This window comes from Parus major, chromosome 3 (assembly GCF_001522545.3).
Source record: "Parus major isolate Abel chromosome 3, Parus_major1.1, whole genome shotgun sequence".
Lineage (NCBI taxonomy): Eukaryota > Metazoa > Chordata > Aves > Passeriformes > Paridae > Parus > Parus major.
The window spans coordinates 59,660,278-59,683,237 of NC_031770.1; the positions used below are offsets into that span (position 1 = coordinate 59,660,278).

At 36.7% G+C, this 22,960-nt stretch overlaps 1 protein-coding gene across 1 annotated transcript in view; it reads right to left on the minus strand.

Moving 5' to 3' along the window:
- Positions 1-22,960, minus strand: part of LAMA2 (laminin subunit alpha 2) — a 336,031-nt gene that overhangs the window by 31,694 nt on the left and 281,377 nt on the right. The window contains exons 42-50 of the mRNA XM_033512805.1: positions 17,409-17,525; positions 14,418-14,600; positions 12,724-12,729; positions 11,476-11,630; positions 9,670-9,813; positions 8,644-8,777; positions 3,647-3,806; positions 1,829-1,953; positions 1,079-1,241 (exon numbers count right to left, since the gene is read on the minus strand). Of these exons, the coding sequence (XP_033368696.1) occupies positions 1,079-1,241; positions 1,829-1,953; positions 3,647-3,806; positions 8,644-8,777; positions 9,670-9,813; positions 11,476-11,630; positions 12,724-12,729; positions 14,418-14,600; positions 17,409-17,525 (1,187 nt within the window). The remainder of the gene's footprint in view (positions 1-1,078; positions 1,242-1,828; positions 1,954-3,646; positions 3,807-8,643; positions 8,778-9,669; positions 9,814-11,475; positions 11,631-12,723; positions 12,730-14,417; positions 14,601-17,408; positions 17,526-22,960) is intronic.

Here is a 22,960-nt window from a genome sequence, read left to right on the forward strand (position 1 = left end):
ATATACCAGGGACCAGTAGCTTGTGCTTTGTTTTTGGGATTTCAATTAAGTATTTTTTATCATAGAAAAATATGTAAGTCAACAATAATTATATAAAAGAATCTAAAATAATGATATTAATTTCAATGTTCAATTATAAAAGTTCATTACAAAAGCTACATAAGTATTTCATTATCATAATAAAATTCTAGCTTTTGCTATAGTCAGTCAGGAGAAGTACCCTCCTCCTTGATAATTCCAGCTATTTTGATAATTATTTCCAAAATACAGGAATCTGAAATAAGACTGATTTACACAAACACACTTTTTGTACAGTAGAAAGTTCTCTGTAATTCTTCAAGACATCAGTGAAAACTACTATACATAACTTCTGCCCCATATGAAAAGGATAAGGGAAAGATTTTGTTCCCTGTCAGTCATGCAAATCAATCTGGATCAGAGACACCAAAGATGAGCTATTCAGATCTGGACAGGTGTCTTATAAATAATTTCTCCCTGTTAACCATGCACATCTGATAGTGTGTGAATAAAAACCTTAAACAACTTTAAAACTAATGTTTCTATTCTCTGTTTTAGCTGTAAGAGACACCATTTGCAAATATTGTAAAAACACAATCACTATTACATCTTACTTGTTGTGCCAGTCCCCCTTTAAACACACTAAATAAAACATAAACATTTTCTTTATATGCGTAAGATTTCTATATAAGACTCATCTTTTCCCATATTTCCCCTGCCATCACACTGTGATATTTTATACTATGAATGGACAAACACAACTGAAAATATTCACACACATAAACATCTGGGATAAAGGAAAATTAATTAATAATTTCAGAAAGGCTGGAATTCCCCCCAGACTAACATAATGTTTCCCATTCAGTAAACATTAGGTAGTCAGCATCCACACTCTAACACTGTCTTCACTTGGCCAGCAGTGAAGCATCACACCAGGCAACATCATACCAGGATAGTGGTACCTTAGATTACAAACTGTTTTCATAATCTGATAAGTTCAATGACTGCAAAGATGGTGAGAAACCTGCAAGGAGCAGAGAGGTTAGCTGCCTGCTCTTACCAAGTCATCAGTAGCGAGATACATCAGCAGAGAATTTGATGAGAAGGTCCTGAACTTGAACATGACTGTGGAAATATTGGGGTTCCAGCGGATTGGGCGGCTCACCATGGCATAGCTCTCACCATCAAACTGCACCGTTCCTTCACCGTCTGCCACCTGTGGGCTGAAAAGAACAATTCCAAACATATTCTTTTGCCATGTGAAGTTAAAATAAAAAGTGCAGGGCTAGGGAAATGTGGGCACACCTCCTGGGAGTCTTCCTGAACTTGGTTTGACGTCTTATCAAATCTCCCACTGACAGGGACAGGATTTCCCACTCTGTTTTGAGAATGCAAACGCCTTTCTTTTGTGGGGTTTCTGCTCACTACCCTGGTGGCTGTGAAAGCCACCTTGAGGCACTGGACTCATCTCCATGCCACTTGAGAAGTGCAGGCACCCACACCACAGCTGTCACTCAGTTCACTGTGGCTCTCATGCTCTCTCATGCTTTGACTGTTTCTGGTCACTGGTTGTCAGGATCCTTTCTTGTCACAGCCCTGTCACACCAGCTCAGTTCTGATAACTCACTGACCACACTTACAACCCAGACTGGCTGCTTCCCCTCTTGGTGGAATTGCAACCTAAATTCTGTTGCATATACACTGGAATTTGACTGCTGCTGTGGAAATTCCCACTACTTACCACCGAACATAATGTCACTGCAGACAGGTTCCCCAAAGAAACAGGAGAAACAGTCAGTGCTTTCCCTACCTGACAGCACACCCTTTGCAGTCTCCTTCAATATCCCTGAAATTCCAGAGTCCAATGGGTTTGCTGTCTAGAAAGGTTTCACCCATGCAGCCAGTGAAGGTGGTGACTCTTACAGCATCTGACTTCTGCAACAGAGAACACAAACCTCCTTAGAATTGAATTTAAAGTGATCTACTCCATCTGAAAACATAACTGGTACAAAAATCATAAAAAAAAATACTATATAAAATTCCATATAAAATCATAAAAAACCCAGAAAACATAAGATGTTTTGTAATATTTTAAATATCAAGAGTATTACTTAATCTGAGAAGCCCTCCTCCAGAACAAGTGATCAGTGAAAATGTGAACTGAACTTTGTATCAATCTAAATGGGAAAGACTATTTAGATTTGAGACTCTTGGGAAAGCCTAGGGAGAACAAGTCCTGAAGAACAAGGAGCTGCTTTGGCTTCTACCATCAGTTTTCCTGACTGCTCAGAGAGCTGGCTGCTCTCACCTGTTAAGGCCTAGCTGGGTTTTCATTTCAGACTTTCAAGAAAGGACTATGAGCAGTCTTTCCCACAATACATTAAGCAAAGTGTTTCTCTTGTAATGGTTGAAACCCTGGAAATTTAGCAGACTGTCCAAGCTAAAAGACAGACTGAGAGCTCAACTGTTACACCTGTAAAGCTCATTCTGAATTTTGGATGCAGAAAAAAAGTGCAGAGGGCAAAGCAATTAAAACACATATCCCATCAGAACTCATTGAGTTCATGCACATGGAGCAACGCTCAGTAGGCCTTAATGTGGTACCATGATGAAGGCAGTAATAGTTGACAGTGCACAGAGTACTCTGCTAAAAATTATCCTTCTAAAAATACCAATTCATTTAAATTTCAGTTCATCAATATGAGCTGATTAAAAATCTATACACTTAGCTATTTGAGATAGACAAGCACCTGCTGTTTTTACAGCAATTACAAATATTAAGATCTTGCAAGAGAACATGGAGAAGTGCAATTTGAAAATACTCAAGGAAAAATATGACTCAAAAGACTTAATGTGCTACTGATATTTCCCAGGGTAATTGGATAGATTTTAATTAGCAACAAGTATGAACTTAATGTCACTTCTAAGAAATTCATAATATCTAAGTATCACAGTCTTCTACAAGTCAGATTAAAGATGTTTTTAAAAACTGAAAATGAACTTTCTTTTTGAATACGCTGCAGATATGCATGCAAAAAGGGATGTGGACAAAACTGTAGGACAAACCTAAAGCATTCCAAACCGCAATAATGTGAAAAAGCAGATTTCTGAGTCAGAGGCCTAAGATATACCAGTAAGCTTGCTTAAATGTCCAAAGAGCTGGAGAGTTTTAGGAAAGTCGTGGTTAAGGTTTTCATTTTGTGAGCCTTACAACTGTGACACCACAGTGACATGACAGAAATTCCCAAAAAACTGAAGTTATATTTTAATTCAGAGACTGTATTTGAACAAAACAAATCTGACAGCATTTAAAACTCTACATTGTGAATATACCAGCAATACCAAACTTAGAACAGACTGCCTTCCTACTGCTGCCCTTGTCTTTATTTACCTGGAGAAAAAAATAATTCAGTAAGATTTTCCTGGCTAAAATGAAAAAATAGAGTGTTCTTCAAAAAATATTTGGGCAATCCCTGAGGTTGAAAACAGCTATAACTACTTGCAATTAAAGCACCTACTACAGCATATGACACCAGCATATTAAAATTTACTGTTTCTATTTTAAGCAATAACAAAATTTGTCCACACAAATGGCCAGCTAAAACAGAAACACCAGAAAAGGCATTACCTTAATTTTTTCTGTTAAACCACCAACAAAGAGCACAGCATTAACATCCACATCCAGAATGGTATATCCAGGTGGAGAGACAGCACTGAATGTGGCTGGCACGATGCTGGCTTTAGGACCATCCAGAGCTCGCACTGATATTGAGCCATTTTTCCCAGTCCTACAGGTTTAAAAAAAAAAAAAATTAAGTATACAAAGTCAGTAGTTACACCAAACATAGGAAAATTCTATTATAGATGGTGCCTTTTAACAGAAGCACATATGACTGACCTGATTATTCTTCATTTTGATACAAGTGAATAGATACTTAACACTGCATAAGCTGAAGATATGATCACAGAACCCGATCTTTTTCTCACCTGAATGTCCTTTTTGAATAAAATTCACTATACCCATGACATGGACCCTGCATTGACTAAAACAAATAATGTTTATTAGATTATATTTGAACTGAAGTGATAAAGCACTTCAGTGTCCTTCACTGTGAGAAACAGAATTTGTATTTTCTGCAGTGGAGCTGTCAGGCTGCTTTTCAAACAGGTACAAACCCCATTATGCTCAAGAATATTACTTCATTGTCCTTTATGAATCACATCAAATATTGATGGCAACACAACAGCAATGGACTTTGCCATTTATTAAGAGTTTCTGCATCAGTTTATTTTCTACTCCTTTGATTATATTTATGTGGTAACTGGCACAGAAGGAATTTGCTGACATATTTTTACAACAGAAGGAACACACTTTGGAGACATATGACTCCTGAATCCTCCTTCTGAAACTTCTTACAAATGGGTCTCACATTCATTCGTTTGCAGGCACCTGGGATGTCCCCAGCTGAAGTTGACTGCTGGTATATGATTAAAAGAGGTTCCCTCGTTAGTCTTGGAGGAATTCTATCCCCATGGATTGTGTGGGTCTAAGGTGCAACTGGTTTATAGCAGAAGGTTTACTGATGTGAAGCCCTTTAAGGGATAAAAGTAATAATTCTTGAAAAACTAAAAGTCACTAGAAACTTTTTTTTTAAGCTGCATTGTGATGCTTTCTGAAAGTAAGTTATTGGCACTTTCAGTGTATATTGTGCTGAAATCAGGATTAGTTTAAAAACACACAGGTGCAATAACGCAAAAGTAACTGAGCAGACTGACAATTTTTTAGTGTGTCTAATAATTCACAAATAGTATGGATGTCTTTCATCTTCAAACAGTCTGAAATGCTCACAATGGAGTCTATTCTATAAATAATTCTCTCTTATTTAGAGAGGACAATGGAGCTTGAAGAAAGATCTTGGCTAACTTGACAGCAAAAAGACAATGCTACCCTGTGCATGACAAGTTACCAGGTTGGAAGATATTGTTCTAGTGATAGTCAGTTCTGTAAAACTGGAGGATTACAGAGGATGTATCAGCGCTATGTGGCTGATATGCAAAATGACACTGAAAGAACACTAAATTGGGAGAAGCTGGCAACTTCCTTGCAGGCCCACAGGCCCTGCAGAAAGACCTCGACAAACTAGAGAGATGGGCAATCACCAACCATATGAAATTTAACAAGGGAAAGCACCGGATTCTGCACTGGGATGGGGTTGTGTGTATAGAGTGTGGAATGAGAGACTGGAGAGCAGCCCCATGGAAAGGGACCTGGGGGTCCTGGTCTATGGCAAGTGGAACACAAGTCAGCAGTGCCCTGGCAGCCAGGAGGGCCAACCCTGTCCTGGGGGGCATCAGGCACAGCCAGGCAAGGGAGGGGATTGTCCCGCTCTGCTCTGCACTGAGGCAGCCTCAGCTCCAGTGCTGGGGCAGTTCTGGGTGCCACAATATAAAAAAAGACATTAAAGTATTAGAATAAGTCCAAAGCAGAGTCACGTTCAAAGCAAGAATGGTGAAGAGTCTGAAGGGGAAGCCTTATGAGGAGGGGCTGAGATCACTTGGTCTGTTCAGTCTGGAGGAGACTGAGGGGAGACCTCATTGCAGACTTCAACATCCTCACAAGGAGAAATGGAGGGGCAGGTCCTGATCTCTTTATACCTGTGATCAGTGACAGGACTTGAGAGAACAGCATGAAGCTGATTTGGGGGAGGTTTAGGTTGGATATCAGAAAAAAGTTTTCCATCCAGAGGGTGGCTGGGCCCTGGAATAGGCTCCCCATGGAAGTGGTTACAACACCAAGACTTCCTGAATTCAAGAAGTGTTTGGACAACATTGTCAGGTACATATTGGGTCTGTTGTGGGTCTCCTCGGTAGGGACAGGAATTGGGCTTGATGATCCTGGTGGGTGTCTGCAACTCAGCTTATTCTACAGTTCTATGAAAAATTTGTGTAATGACATGCAGTGTTTGCTCTTAAGGAGGGACATGAAATAAATTAGAAGACTTTAGCAAGCCTTCAGCATTAAATTTTAAACTACCATGTACTAAACTCTGCTCCTTGATCCCTTGAAAGCACATAAAATCTTCACTGAAAAGCATGGCTTATATCTGCTACGGTACTTTAAGACTGAATTCTTAAACTGGATGTGTCTATAGTGAACTTGTGATTCAGGCATCCTTTGTCCTCAAAAGAAGGGCACTGCTTAAACTCTGTCACTAACAATCAAAACAATGGTAATACTTAAATCACAGTTGATTAAAATCACAACTAATCAGGTCCTGCTCCTAATTGAGGCCTGCTGAAGTCAAGTAACACTGATCTAGTGAGTCTTAAAAATATTCTTTCATCCATCTGACTGTCTCACAAAATTGACACTATTTGCATGTTGTAAATCTGCTTTAAATAATTTTGTCACATACTGTTATGCCAGATTTTCCTTTGTTAATTGGTACTTGGATTGATTGCAGTTGTTAATGTCAATCAGAGTTGCTTCTGTAAGCAGGTAAGTAACTTGTAAGTGACATATGCTAAACTCCTGTACCATCAAAGTATAGGGAATACCTTTAGAAAGTCCTATAGGAATAAACAAATTTTATTTCAAGTCCATTAAAAAAACTCAAGGTATTTCCATTATAACATCTGTATATACAATAAAATGCAAAGGATCAGTATGCTTTAAATAAAAAAGGTGATGAAAATTAAAAGTGTCCCTGGAAAAGTGATGCAGTAATTATCAATTTAGTCTAACTAACTGGAAATTTTGGTGCATGCATAAACTGACCATCTCTGACCATTACTCAACAGTCAGAGTTGAGTCCCAATTTTTCATATTGAGATTTCATTTAGAATGCTGAGTGAGCTTGAGACTTTTCAAACCTCTGTGCCACAGCATTTGGGATTCTTAAGAATGGCTATCAACCTATGGTGGGTTTAACACCATATCATTATTACTGCCAATCCTTGTCACCACTGAAAACAGCAAAATTCAGTAAGGCCAGAATTTCATTTTATGTCCTCATTCTAAGCAGATGCCCTGCTCCAGCTGCTCAGGCCATTCTGCCAGGCTGAAAAAGTCTGTGGCTTTAACTGAGCAGAAATTTGGAGAAAATATATGAGGGAATGAAATGAGTAAAACTCTCAAACAGGTCAGGAAGGGAGTTAGAGTAGAGCTATTAAATGGACTAAAATGCTCAGAGTTGAAGACTCTTCCATAAGGGTATGTGATTTGTGAAGTCTGCCTTAAGAATGCAAAATCAGTCCCAAGCTCTTCATCTTAATTCCACAAATCCACCTAATGCCTCTGCAATGTAATTCTCCTAAACACCACTCTGTACTTCTGATTTGTGCAGCTGTAATCATTCTAAATTGCTGATCCAGCACTTTGTTCAAAACTAATGGCATGCACATCCTATATATCCAGAACAACCAGCTAATAGGTAATGGGCTTTTGTAGGATGTGTGAATTTTATACCGTGTTCTGGCTACATATTCTGCTGAAGCAGCTTTCTTGTAAATGAAAGCCTGGCATTACTGTGTCATGAAGCTGTTTTGGTATGCATAATATGAACCGGTGAAGATTTCAACAATTTGTATTGTAACCCAGTTTGTATTTTCCTAGCAGTAAGGTTTCATTTAGCCAGCTTCTGGAGACTGTGCCATAATTTTATTTAATTCTCTGCTCTGAATGGCTGATTTCTGTGATTTCATTAAATTATTTAAACTGAATGCCATTTCCTCCTCTGGGAGCTATGCATGTTACCAGAATTAGAGTGCTTTGTTTTCTTTCTCCTTCATTCTCTCATTTTCTAACTATATTATCCATTCTATGATTAATACTATGTGAAATTAACTGTAATGATGCAGGAGAAATTACTCAGTTTTTTATCAAATTATGATACAGCTGATGTTATCTAAATTACTAAGATCTATTCAGAATAAAGGCTATAGAGTTATGCAATCCTTATGCTGTGATTACTACACCATATGGCACGTGTTTGCTGTTTGAATGGGAAATACGAGCTTCAGCTAACAAATTTGGGATTTGAACATTTATGTATCTATATTTCCAAAGTTCAAAGACATTAAATAGCTGATCTCAAATTACAAAATATATTTTAACTTTTCAGAATATCTTCTCCTTCAATTTTCATGAACTGTATCTTTCATAAATATTTCCAATTTGATAAGACATTTTGCCTATGGGAATGGCATTCTGAGTAAGAATCAAGATACTGCTGTGTGACAGACCATTCACTTGCAGTACTGTATCAAGACCAGAAATTCAGAAAAGCTGCTTCTCTTTAAAATTCAAGGAGAAAAGAATAGTAGTTATTCAAGTGCCAAAACCTGTAACTGATTTTAAAAGGGAGCTAGTTGAAGAAGACAATCAACAGAGTGATACTTAAACAAAAGGGATGAAATATAAGGAGTCATAGATTGTTGATGCTAGAGGGGAAATATGCAATTAAAGTAAATTCTTGAGAGAGAATAATAGACATTTCAATAGTAGCATAGTGTATACACTTTTGGTACTAACAAATGCAGGTCCAAAACCTTTTTGTCAAACCAGACTAGAATTTCTCATAGTAGCCATGTTTTATAAAATCTTGGAAGTGAAATATTACTCACCTAGAGGCTTCAATCCGGTACCAAAAGCCATCATTAATGGTCAGATCTGGATATTCTACCCTTCCAACTCCAGATCCCACATCCCACAGGAAGCTCACCTTGCCTTTGCGCATCTCTATGGCCAAGAAGTCAGTCTACATGCAAAACATGAAAATAGAAGCGATCTCATACTTTAATTAAGGAAGTTTTCCAGAACATTTCAGAAGGCCTAATGAGGCACCAGAAACCCACACATACACAGTAGAGAATTAATATTAATTCTCATGTTGCTCTAAAATGAGACTCTCTTTTCCCTGTATTTATTGGTTCAAACAAGGAATCTTAAGCTAAAGATGGAAAATTATTTCTTTCAGTGATATGCAGCAAATGACTGCCAGACTTAAATAATGTTAATATTGCAGCCATTAATAGAAGAATTTAATTTCAGAGGAACATTCTGAAACATCCACTGGATGACAGAAAGATGTTGAGATACATGATACTATCTAGCCTTTTCATTTTGTATTAGGTAAACAAAATACATGTTGGAAATATTGGAAAATAGAACACTTTTTCCATTTACTGAAATATTATTGGTTGTTCTAGAAGTCTGTCTGCTACAGGCCTCATGGGAAACTGAATCATTCACCATTATTATGCTTGAAATTGTAGTCTTGACTTAAAATTACAATAAATAGGAGCTTTGACAGATGCAATATCATTATCTACTTCATTCCCTAGGGAAAACCCACAACCAACTCCAAAATTACTCTGGTTGCACTGTGAATTTTAAAGCTCTAATGTAGTTCATGTACAAGCCTGCTATTTTGTATCTAGTTAAAATAAAGATATATGTAAAATTTTGCTGGTCGTATTTTAGAAATCTCTATATTAATACCATAGACAGTAAATGTCTAGATTATTTTAGACCCTCTACTACTGCTTTGAAGCCTCTGGGTGAAAAAAAAGCCTTTCTCATCTTCTTTATTTGCCAGTAGTTTGATTTGATCGAGCAACTCTGACACGAAAGGCAGGAGACAGACTCACAAACTTGGCACTTCCAAGGTAAAAAAGCAGATTGTCAGCAACAACAGTCTTCACATTGACAATGACGGTGTTGTATGTTCCCTTCTTTATTTCTGGTCTGTATGTGCGAATACAATTGCCTCCAGAGGACACAGACACTTTGATCTTCAAAAAAAAGCATAACAGAAAGAATTCAGTTCACTGCTTATTATTTCAGAATTAACCGTAGATGCTTCCAAATAAGTATAAGACTATTAAATTTTTTTCTTCCTTCACATTTTTCTTTTTCATGTACCAGGGAGTTGCTTGGATATGCGAAAAAGGTAGAAATTTAATTTTCTTTCTGAGATTGTTTAGCAAAAGGAAATAAAATCTCTTTGGAATTCACATTTAAAGGACGAAACGTGTAGATTAAAAATAGCTACAAGATATACTGGTGTAATGCAAGTAACAGTGGGATTCTAGCAGTACAGATAGTCTATTAGTACAATATGCAGCTAGGAAATAAGCAACATTCCTGAAGGAATTAAAGCATATTGCTGTTGGGTAGTCATAATTATCTATTTTTCCCTTGTAATATCTTTGATTATGCCAATTTAAGACATATTTTCACAACTATTTTTTAAAAAAAAACAACAGTTATGTCTATCACTGCTTTTACATAGTCCCTAATGGAGCTGGCATTCATAACTAAGTTTTTTTTCCACAGCTGAGTGACACATGCATTTGGATCCATGTATTGGTTTCCTCAGGCACTGAGCACAGATAAAAACACTTTACTGTTTGCTTTCATAACACCAGCACAGACATAATGACATTACAATGGTGTTTCAATCCCAGCTAGACATGTTTATGCATTAGAGGAAATGTACATAATGGTATCACCTTATGCTTATGGCAAACTCTGCTAAAAAGAGATCCATTACCGGACCAAACTCCTAATTTCCTTATCTCAGAAATGCTGAACAGTTAAGTACTTCAAAGCCCTCAGACAGGAAATGAATGTGAAAAAACATATCATTACTGTAGCCTGTCTTTCTCTTCTGTGCAGATTTCATCACATATGTGGTGAAAACTTCTTTCACCGGTATCCTGCTATTTATCCTATCACTTCTTTCCCAGTATCCTATTATTATGTTTATTTTTTAAACTATTTTTCAACCATTTTTGAGGAAGATTTCTCAAGTATCATCTACAAGATTCTTTTTCCTTTTCTATTTAAATCACAAGCTGAATAATCTCAGTATTAACCAGATAATCCTAGAGCTGACAATATTACTGAATCAACTGGGAGATGAATGCCAAACTCACTAAATGGACTAGAAATATATTCTTAAGATCAAGTCTTCGGTGCTGCCACTGGACAGAGAAAAATCAAAAACATGGGACAAGCAGATATACTCATCAATTTCAGTGAGTTTCAGATGGTGTCATTCTTGAGTAATGCAAGGTCTATGAAATGAAATCTGGGGCTTAATATCAGTGCTGAAGCAGAAAAATACATTTTTGCTTTCACAAAAAATCTGTGATATTATGACTCTTCTGCTTTATTAACACCCAAAAAACTTCTTGAAAAATAACCTTTTGAGATTCATTCCTACAGATGTTATTCATTTACAAGTGCGTGTTTTAAATGAAGAAACAAGACACAGAGTGATAATCATCAGAATATTCTCTTTTTTCCTGAGAAATTATACTCCATTATTTGCTCTCTTTACACATATTTAGAATTAGGAAGGATTCACACTGTAGAAAAGAAATAAAAAGTAGAAAATAAAATCCCATCAATACTCAAAAGGTCATTTTTCTCTGAGAAATGGGACTCACCGAATTGGCTTGCTTCCGAGCTTGGTTTATCAGCTCTTTTATCTGAGAAATGTTTTTCCCTAAGTTATCCTGGAGTTCTTTGATTGGCTTGATTTTATCTAGCAGGCGATCCGCTTCCTTTTCTAGGTTTTTAATACTGGAATCTGCATCAGCAACTTCATAAGAAAGAACAAGGCAGAGCTTTAGAGAATAGCGTCAGAGACGAATTATACATTGCAATAATAAAAATCCAAGAAAATTCTGCATACACAATGCTCAGGAGATTGTATATGCCACTAAGAGGTACACACAGGCCAGAAAGCTACCTGAACAGAATAAGGCAATTTCAGAATGTTTAGAATCAAGTTAAAGTAGCAATAGCAGCAAACATTGGTGTTAAAGCAGGATTTTGAAGACATAACTATGTTTCAGGTCAAGATGATAGTTATGGAAAACATTTCCTGTAGCAAAATACATTGATGAATGAAATATTTGCTTTCTTCTTTGAAAAGAACCCCAAATTTTGAAGAAAAATGATGGATTAATGAAAACTGGGTTGTTTCTATAAGTAATTTCTGAAATTACTGGGTTAAAATTAACTTGAAATGAATTCTTGAACTATCTATAATGGGCACAAATACAAAAAGATTATATTCTGGTCACAAGCTTAAAATTCTATATGTGTACTGAAAGTAGATTTAAAAATAGTGACAGTAAACTGCAAATTCTTTTCTTTTTTATTTTTTTTTCAGGTGAACTAAATAATTTTGCTAAAATATTTTTGTCTTTCTTTAAGCCTCAAATTACTTTTTTGCCCCTCAACCTACAACTACTGAATAATACACTCTCTTTGACAACTCATCAGCAGATCTAAGGATTGCAACACTTAGTCTGAATGAGGATGTGGGTTTTTGTGGATGACACTGAAAGGGACAAACATGCATTTACCAGAAAGATGCATATTACACAAAAATAATGGTAATTATAATAATAGTAATAAAAATAATGCTTAGATAAAGCAAGAAAAACTGCATATCTAGTTTTTTGACCCAAACACTCATACCAAAACCTTCAAAATGCTTTTTAAGGTTTCATGTAAGATAAACTAGCTACCAAATCACTTTATCTCAAAGTTTTCAAAAAGTAACTTTAGCTATTTCAATGAATGTGAAACATAGAGGACCATGCAGAGGCTTTGATGGTAAGCAATGAGTCATTGTTTACTAGAAAATGCACACTATAAGCTGCAAGTAAGAAAAACATACGTACAGATTTCTGCAGGCAAGATATGGAGACAAAAAGAGAAAAAAACAGAGTATAACATAAGAAGATAGAAGATAACATAAGAGAATGTTTTGAAGATCTAAACAGACATGTAAAGTAAAGTAAGGGACAGGATGAGTCTATAAATAACTTTTTACCTTTTAAATACTTCATATCTATCAAAATGAGAATTCAGCACCTGAATTTTGACATATTAGAGTCACACAAAGTATAGATATAGGCTATGTCTACTTTTGCATTTAGTCATGAATGCCAACCTACTCACTTCATACATCTGGAATGGTTCACCCTACATTACTTTCATTCTGTAATCTGAGTTTCCATTAACATTTGGAGAATGACAGAAGGGTACTTCTGGAGAACATCTCACAGCTCAGTTTCATCTAACACAAAACAGTTTGCAAGTGTTAAGCCCAGTCTTCAATGCAAACAAAATAATGGTGATTGGGGACAATAAAGAGATTCAATTTTAAATTACCACTCTTGATCTCAACTAAAGTGCTAAGGTACACACAGGATCAGAATACTCAAGCAGGGACAGACAGCCTAGTCTAGATTCAGCAGTGCCAAGAAACGACTGTTTCAAGACTGCTTCTCAGTTGTTTCCCACTACCCTGTAAAAGACAGATCTGCTGGTTCTACATTCTGCTGTAATCTAACCACACCATTTCAATCAATAACTACTTTACATATTGTCTAAACCTGTATGCACCCATTGGCAGTGGTACTGGGGCTCACACATGTATCTCAGCTGATGAGCGACGGGGAACTTGCAGTAGGCAGGCAGTGACAAACAGCCATGGGGATTAACTTCTTTCACCTGTACAGCAACAATTGGCAGAGGACATTTGTCCACAGAATGAGAATGACAGCCTCCTAAACTGTGTGTTTTCAGGTTCTCAGCTTCATAATGCTGAGAACAATCTGAGTAGGCCAGAATAGCTGAGAAATTAGTTCTTCATACATTTTCTAAACACACTAGTTTTGTGGCTGTGTACTCCTATATGAGAGATGGTCTAGCAATCTACCATAAAAATGTGTTGTAATATAGAATTAATTTTTATCCATTCTAACCAATGTGAAAATACTAAAGTCATTGTCACACTCGATTGCAGAATTCATGGCAAAAAAAAGGAAAAAAGCAGACAAGACCACATTCCCAGAATCTTCCTTTTTCTAAATGTCTTCAGTGTCCTACCAAAAATAGTAATGTATATGAAAGAAGTCATGCATTTCTCCAAGGACTGATTATCTGATAGACTGAAGACAGATTTAGTGCAGGGTATTTTTCTTGAATCAGGCAGTGAATTGCCAGTCAGAATCTTTGATTATTCACCTCCTAAACACTTTAAAAAGTAATCTGAGGAACAAATCTATCCATTACGTGTTCATCCTTCTGACATTAGCTTTTCTTGCAACTACTAGCACTAGTCTTTAAGATTTAAAATTCTTTTCACAGAATTCTTAGTGTTCAAAGGGACCTCTGGTCCCTTTTCACATATAAGAAGCCCAGAAAATAGAAGCCCTTAATAGAAGATAGAGAGTCCTTTTATCCCAGCACACTGTAGTAATGCTATGTAAGTGAAATTCTGGAGCGTCTCTGTTTCATTTTGAGATATGAAATGAAACACACAAACTGAAAAAAACCACCACCAAACAACCCAAAAAAACTCACTTACTGTTCTTGACTGGATCCTTCACAACTGCATTTGTTTTGGCCACATCGTCTGTAAGTTTACTGTAGTTTTTTCTCAAGCCCAGGAGGTTCCGATTGAGGTCTTTAATTTGGGCCAGGACATCATTTGCAGTATCGTTGGCTTGTCTTGCTTTGTCTTTGGCTGCCTGTATCTTTATAGCTGTATCTGTAGGTAGAAAATGATAATTAAATGATTGCCCAGAGTGCAGAAATAACTTTTTTGAGTACAGATATGTATCTGTGCTCCAAAAAACTCCATCTTTATTTCTGAAGTTTTGGTTCTGAAAAACCCCCAAAATACAACAGCACCTCAGAAATATGATGGAAACTTTAGTAAATCATTATCATTGTCAGTCCTGCCAAGAGAAAGAAAAGAACGTCTTGATTGCCTTTTTCCATCATATCTAAGTAGTTCCTTTTGGGTCATTATAAGGGGTCATGCACCTTTCTGGCTGAAAGTTGAAGTTACTGTTACTTCTCTCTATTAGTCCCACAAATTATTTTCAGCCACACCTTAAATTATGCCATCTCTGCACCTGGGTCCTTGTCCCACATGTGATCTGTCTATCCCATTCTGAATCCTTCTGCTTTTATCTGACTCTTAGTACAGCAGGGACACAAGAATTATGTTTAAACTGCTCTCTGCTTTCTCAAATCCTTGAACAAGATATATGACAGGGTCATTTTCTCTCCCTTCCTCATTTGATCGTTTTCCTGTTGGACAACTAATTTACTCCATTTTCTTATCCACACCATTTATTTGCTCTGAATTTCATTCTTAATACTCATCTGCTTGTTTTTATGAGTGTCCTTGTGCCAAGAGTAAGCACGCTGTAATTCTAATCTGCCAAGAGTTTATTACATTGATAATGATTGCATAATTCATATTACTTTTACTAGTATTTACTAGTATTCTGTGTCCTAAGGTTAACAGGATTTAGAGGTCCATTTTGGTTGACTAAGACATCTATCTGTGCTCAAGACAAATACCCATATCAGTATCTTGACCAAAACCCAAGAAATGGTACATGACGAGCATGAAATATTAAACAGTTTATTTTGTGAGTGCTGATTTCAAGGATTATTTAATCTAAATCAAAACTTTTCAGTTAGCTGGAATCTTAAAGCCACAAAAATGTACAAGATTAATTTTGTAAATTGTTTTTCATGCTAAGGGTTTACTAGCAGTCTGAACCTTCCAGACCATCAGAAATCAGAGAGAATACAGATTTTCTTCAGAGACTTTTATTAAGGTGAAACTTCAGTTTATGAAGTGCTTCTGGGAGAGAAAATCATAGCAAAACAGATTGGTTTAAAACATTTAATTTTTAAAACATTCATTTTATCTTCCACTATCCATTATAATGAAAGTGCATTGTGGCTCCCTGTCCCTTGCTATCACAATACAAAGTAGCTAACATAGCAGGACTTTGGGATTTTAATTAGTATTACACTTTAAAAAAAAATAAATCTCTACAGAATAACAACTGTGCACATGTGAGACACTGAAATATTGAATGTTAATGACTCAAGCAATGGTCCATTGACAAAAGCAGCAAGTTGCTAAGCTGAGATAACTCCTAAAGTAAGGGGAGGAGCAGAGTTCTTGGGTGTGTGGTGGTGAAACCTCTGATTTGCGTTAGAACAGCCCAGGTGTCTCACCCATCACCAGAACATTACCAAAACAAAGAGACCTTTGTTTAGCAAAGAGATCTCTTTTGAGCCAGATTAGGAAAAAGGCCAATAAGAAGCAAATCCTATGGAGCTGGGATAATGCTTTCCTTCATGCCAAAGGACTGTGGTATAAAACTGGCCTGCCTGGGGGCATGAATCACACAGGTCTGAAGTGTTCATTCCTTCTGAGAAGACCTCAATGGCCCATTACACTGGCAGGAGTAAGAGCAGTCATGTCTTAGAAGGGGTCACAAACCACCAAAAACCACAGACTCATTTCTGTGACCTTCCACCAGAGGACAGCACATGAGCCACAGTGTTGCATCAAACAGTGCAAAACTGCCCTCCAGGGGAGGTACATGGGAGTTCCCACCTGAACCTGAATGCACCTTAACCCACTGAACTTTATGTTGTGTGGGGTTTCACCCACCCTGGATGAATCAAGACTATGACCATCACTTTGACCAAGGTACATATAAATTACAACAACCAAGTTTTGTTGATGGATCCACATGTGGTGGTATCTTTCCACTAACTCTTCTCCCTCTCCCTCTCCTCTTTTTATTTCCTCTTTCTCTCTTCTTCTCCTTCATTTTTTCTTTTTTTTTATTGTCAGATTTCTATGATTAATAATCAAAATGGCTACATACCTCCTTTCTACTGCAACCAAATTGTTCTAAAATTCACCTGTCATATTTATATGTCTATATACATGTACTTATACACCTACCTACCTATCTGCCTATCTATCTATCTGCACTGGTCAATCAGTGTCATTTCACTGTAATCCACCCCAAGGGATCTTGTTAATAGATATTAACAAGAACCTCAGTCACCCTTGCCTTCAGGGGTAGGTCACAAGAGCACAGTACTTCAGAGTCCATTGAGGAAAACCTGTTGCAGTTCTAAGCAATTTACAGGCTAAAAAATATGTACCACACCAAACAGTGGCTGGAAATGTATTATAGTGTTTCATTAAAGATTAGCTTCAAAAAGATGTTTCATATATAAACAAAATACTACTTGTCTCAGAGTGTATCATAATTTCTGATATCATAATTTTTTTCTTTCAGAAATCTGCAAACTGCAGAAGCATGGTGCCCTTTACCATCCCTAAATTCTGATACAATGTAAATCTTTTCAGTTCAGTTTTCTCTCTCACATTGCTCATCTTTGTCTTATACCAGCCAGTGCTCAAAGTGTGGACACAGGCAAAGATTGATGAGACAAATGTTAACTGATGGAAAAAGAAACAAAAGAGGAGGACTGAGTCAAACGTTGCCACACTTTTACAACTTACCATTAGGAATGGCTGACAGCTTTCCTAAGGTTTCATTCAATGCCTTCAGGAGAATGGAATTCTTCTCATCAGCATCTTTCAGCCTGTTTTGTGTGGTGTCCAGATTATCATCCTTTTCTATAAAAAAGACATATGATACAGATACTTTAACTGTTTATTTTCACTATCCTTTCTTTACACATAATTTAAAATGCACAAAAACAAGCAAGCCATTACTTTTTTATTAAGATATGGAATTGTGTGAATAAGGAAGTCCATCAGAACTTGTGGATTCACTGATCATCCTGTCCAGTGTCTTTAAGTTCCCTACTTCCATAGTATCTAAATGTTTGAGTTTCTTGTAGTGTTGTATGTATTTATCATGGGTTTTTCAAAGGTGTGCAGAGGGAAGAACTCATTATGATATGATTTAGGCAAATTCACACAATGATCCAATGATAGATTCAACAACTGTGGTGTTAGTCATAGTCTTGATTCCTAGATTAAGCTACTGCCTTTCTTCTTAAGGTGGTTGCCTGAGCTGAATGAGTTGAATGTGGTGTGAATGAAACAAGACAGCCAGCTTGCTGTTACAATTGGAGTGTCCAGAGCCGAGTTCTCTTGGATTTTCTCAAAGATGTTGACATAACATCCAAGAAAAATAAAAGATCACTAATTGTCAATATGAGATGAGTACACTAATGACAGTTTATTATGAAATAAACATTCTAAGTTCTTTGGGAAAACACCCACCTAGTAAAAAACATTCATAGTTAATAATTGGTTCAAGTCTAAGTAAAAAACAGTACAAATCAAAGGCACATGTGTGTCATATTTAGTACATCACAGTTGAAACTGATGTCCTCATTTACAATTAAGTTCCTATTTTTCAGCATTTACTTTGAATAAAATATATGCAGGGTCTTTAGAACCCTATCCAGCAGAGAAATGCAACAATCCCCAAACTGAGATTCCAGCTAAACTTTATGGCTATTGAAAAAGACATTATCCAAAAATTCAGAAGCAAAATTTGACTAAAAAATGTAGTTAGTGCTTATTCCTCTTAGTTACTTATTAGTTACTATTGTTACTATTACTAACTTATTAGTTACTATTGTAGTGGGCATTTTTCATTATTTTTCTGGATCAATAGGAAGCTCTTTGGAACAGACAGCTGGTGATTTCTTACCTTAAAGACGTATCCTACTGGGAAACTAATTTAACATCACTGGACTTGATAGCCAGAAGAGAAGAATAATTTGCAGAACAGAAGCTCAGAATGACTGTGACCTTCAGGTATGTGGCAAGTCATTTAAAAATAAACATCTGATTCAAATACCATAAATTCTAAAAAAGCATGGTTTCTTAAAATTAGATGTGCAAGGAGTAATTTGTAAAGAGAAAAATCAAACTAAATTTATATTGCCTACAAGAAATTATTAATTAAATTTTTGAAGGCTATAGGAAGACTGAAACAGCACATGGAATTTAAATGAGAACTATATATTTTTTGTTAGACCTTTTGAAATGTCATGTCACTGCGAGGAAGAAATCTGTTTGCTTTATTTGAATTCCAGTGCCACACAGGACTGCAGGAGGGTTTGGACATAAGCCTTCACTCCTGCAAAATGTTCTGCAGAAGAACAGGACATTTGTGTGAACTGTGAGAGGCGCAGTTAATGCTAGAATAAAGTTTGGAAAAATTGCATATACTGTATGATCACTCTTCTCTCTAAAAACAGCTTTATTTTTAAATGATAGGTTATGTCCCTGCTGCTGAAGGAGGCTACTGGTAATGTGATATTGTTAAACCAAGATGCACTCATGAGATTTTGGTCTTGTATGCCCTGAGATTTTATCTGAGTTCTTTTCCTGTTAAGTAATAATACCAAAAAACTGCTTTAATTTCTAACATTTAATTTTGAAATCATGGTCTGCCTGACAATTTCTTGGTGTTTCTAGTGGAATGTTAGTGTTTATAAAGTCTGTCAATATTTCTGAGATGTCTGACTCATATATGGTGGTGGTGTTCTAACTTTGAAACATACTTTTAAATTTTCTCTTTTTCTCCTCTCTACTCTGCCTGTCCAGCATGCTAATTATCTGCCGGTTATATTTCTGAAGAATTATGTTCCCAGACTTCTGTTTTCAGTTTTGTAACCATAGCAGCAAACTGGTTTTTATGGAATTTAACAAGGGAATTTTTCCCTAGAAATTCTGAAATTGAACATTCAGACTTCACCTGTTTAACGTTTTTTCTTTGAATTCCTCAAATACAGTTTTACTGTGGGTGGGTTTTTTCCAGTTACAATAATAAAGAAGTGTTCCTGGGGAGGCTCTTACACAATGAGAAGTGAGGACAAACTATGTCCTGTGTCAGCTTTTCAAGGAAATTGTTCATTTTTCACAGAGATACTAGGTTTTATTTTGAAGTAACTTCTTACCTTCTAATCCAGATGACAACTTCACTAGGCACTGGACTAATCTGTTGCATGAATCACAAACAGAACTGACCTCACGTCAGCTTTTCTACATCCTTTAATTATTAGCATTTATGAAAAAAGCTGTGCCAATGATTTGAAGGCCCAAGATCCTCCAGTTATGTGCTAAAGTTATTCAAAATACAGGCAGCTACAGTCTAAGTTTTTCCAAACTACAGAACCTATCCAGCTTGGAAGAAGTTAGTAGGTCTCCACTGAAATATGCCAGGCACTGTCAACTCTCATTAAAGTGTAGGTTGAGCAATATCATGAGAAATTTATCTCAATCCTGTTTTCACTTCATTAGCTCTGCACAGATATGGCAAAAGATGCCAATAAATGCACTGTTTGTTGTTCAAATCAGCAAAACTAGTCATGCATTGCTGAAACTAAAGCCTAAAGAGTAAGCAGGAACCTGAAGGACTTTGCATGTATCAGCCTTTGTGTTTGCTGTCTTGGGTAACATGCACAATGATTTTCAATTTCTATTTATATTAAACAGAGCATTACAGGATACAGCATCATCCCTTATTCCTCTGCATCAATGAAGTGGAATCAGATGAAGACAAACAAAGCTGTGTGCATATATTTCATCTTAAGATGAACTCGGGAATTTAGTTTTTTACTGTTTGCATAGTGATTTATGAGACACAAGGCTTTACAAGACTTTGCAGATCACATAAATAGGTGACACTGCTTAATTGCTGATGATGTGCCACCATCACGGCGGAACATACATGTAGAGGAACAAAGTGGAAGCAGGTATCTTCTGACAGTATGGATAAATGCAGTTTTTCCACATGAAACTCTCCAAGAAAACATCAGTAAGGTTATGCTACCAAATGCATGTATCCCAAAATCAGGCTAAAGTTGGAAGTCTACCAAGGAGCAACAAATGCATCTGTTTTTATTGACTGGAGACTGCAGAAATTAGCTGACTGTTACACACATCCCCTTCTGTTATCTTTGTTATCTTCTGTTATCTTTCCAAATAGCATTCTTGCTCCCCACAGTCTCATCCTATAAAGAGGAACATGGGTCACAAGCTGAATTTTTTTTCCTACACCAAGCAAGACTTAGAAACTGGCATTAGGAGCAAATAGGAGAAAGAGATGTAACTAGAGAAATGCAGCTAATTAAGTATAACTTTTTAAAAAGAGTGCCTTCAGCACTGACTGCCATAATCTGGTGAATGCAATATGCCAGATCAGCAGAAAGGCAATGCAGAGGAGAATACACAAACAAGGGATCTATCAGCTGGAAAATGTTTTAGCTAAAAATATTCACGTGTTGTCCGACAAGACACATCCCCCTCAAGTTGTCAATTCTTAAGCAAAAGAAATTACATTAGCAGAATTTCAGTAGCCACCTGACAGCAGTCTCCAGCTGAAGAGCTGTTTATGCATCTTATTTTCACTTTTCATTGATCAGCATTTATTCACTGGTAGCCCAAATTTCAAAATTCCTTCTTAGCCACAGTACTACATACAGATTTTGCTTCTCCTGCCAGGGTTATTCTTAACTCCTAACCCCACAGAGAGATAAATGACTAAATCTCCATTTTAATAGCTTCTGTCAGAAGCTTTGCTTTGTAAGGACTGTTTCAGCAGTCTTTGGTGGTAATATAAAACATTTCCATGATTAACAGCCATTTTATAACTCAGGTAATTGGCCACAAATCAGGGGAATATCATAATGTAGGAAGAAAACACTCCCATCTCTATCATGGCCCAGGTGGGATTTTTGGAGTGTACATTAGTTGAGTGGCTTATGGGTCTTCATTACTTTAACTAATGTACTTCCTGTAGTGCAGACAGAGAAATTTTAAGCTAGTGATTAGTTCTGTCTACCAGATCTTTATAGTGAGCCCATTAGCCATCCTGCACTTCCAGCTGAGACTCTGAAAGGGTGGCTTTATAAGGGTTCTAAGAAAATACCTTTCTCTTAGTTTGACACTGAGCTCCCAATTTCTCTCATGGGAAAATCAAGACAACCAGAAGGGATTATGTTCATAATACCAGTAACATATGTTCTATGTTATTCACAATACTAATAATATCATATCACCACTTTGGTGCAAAAGCAGCGTGGGGAATAGAAGTATGTCATTGTGTTTTCTTCTTACACATCTACATTCTGGGCACAGTGTTAACTGATCTCCACGGGTCTAGCTGTGGAGCATGGACATGTTTTATTAGATTTAAAAAGGCATACTGCCCAAGTTCAGAATGTTTGTCTTTATGAAGCACTTTAAGATACATTGAGGAACATTAAGGAAAGCTCTATCTCATTACCCTTCAGTTTGGGGAAAAACAGACAAAGATATAATATGTGCATTTAAAGCATTCCTGCCTGCTTGCTTTAAGTTTGCTTTATGAATCTTTAGGCTGTTTGGACATTTTATTCTGAATTATGAAACTGTTATCAACTAAAATTTTCACTGGTACAATGGCAAAATAACTTTTCTCAAAATTCTCTGCAGTAATGGTTGTAATATATCTTGTCTCAGGGTTAAATTGAACAATCATGTGGACACATGGAATTCATGTCCATCCTCGTAGAGACATCATTTTGATTTGTCCTTGCAAACAGGGCAGTGTGCTTTACTCCACCTGCCTGGGGCGCAGACAGAGCTGTGGGCTCCACTCTGAGGTGCCAAGTCAGCTCACTGGAGCTGCGGCACCGGAGAGGCGGTGCAGCCTTTTTAGTGCTTCTTATACACCAGCTGCAGCAAACTACAGCAGTTTGCATGCCAGACCAGAAAGCATCGCTATTTTTTTCCACTTCAGCCATGATACTGAAATTGCACACTGGCCTCTTCCCGTAGTCTTGTGATTTTCTATAACATATTTCCTGAAATATGTTCATCTAGCTCCAAATCTGTACTGAATCTGGAAGAAGAGAGCTGCAATAAAGAAGACTCTAAATATACATCCAAGATTTACTAGTAACTCAAACACATTTCTTTCCCTCAGTTCAACTACAAGAAAATAATGTTTTTCACTTTCAAACAGTGTATGACAATGAAATGCAATTAATGACTTTATGAAACATTATGCTTTATGACCTTATTAAACATTATGTTTACTTGTT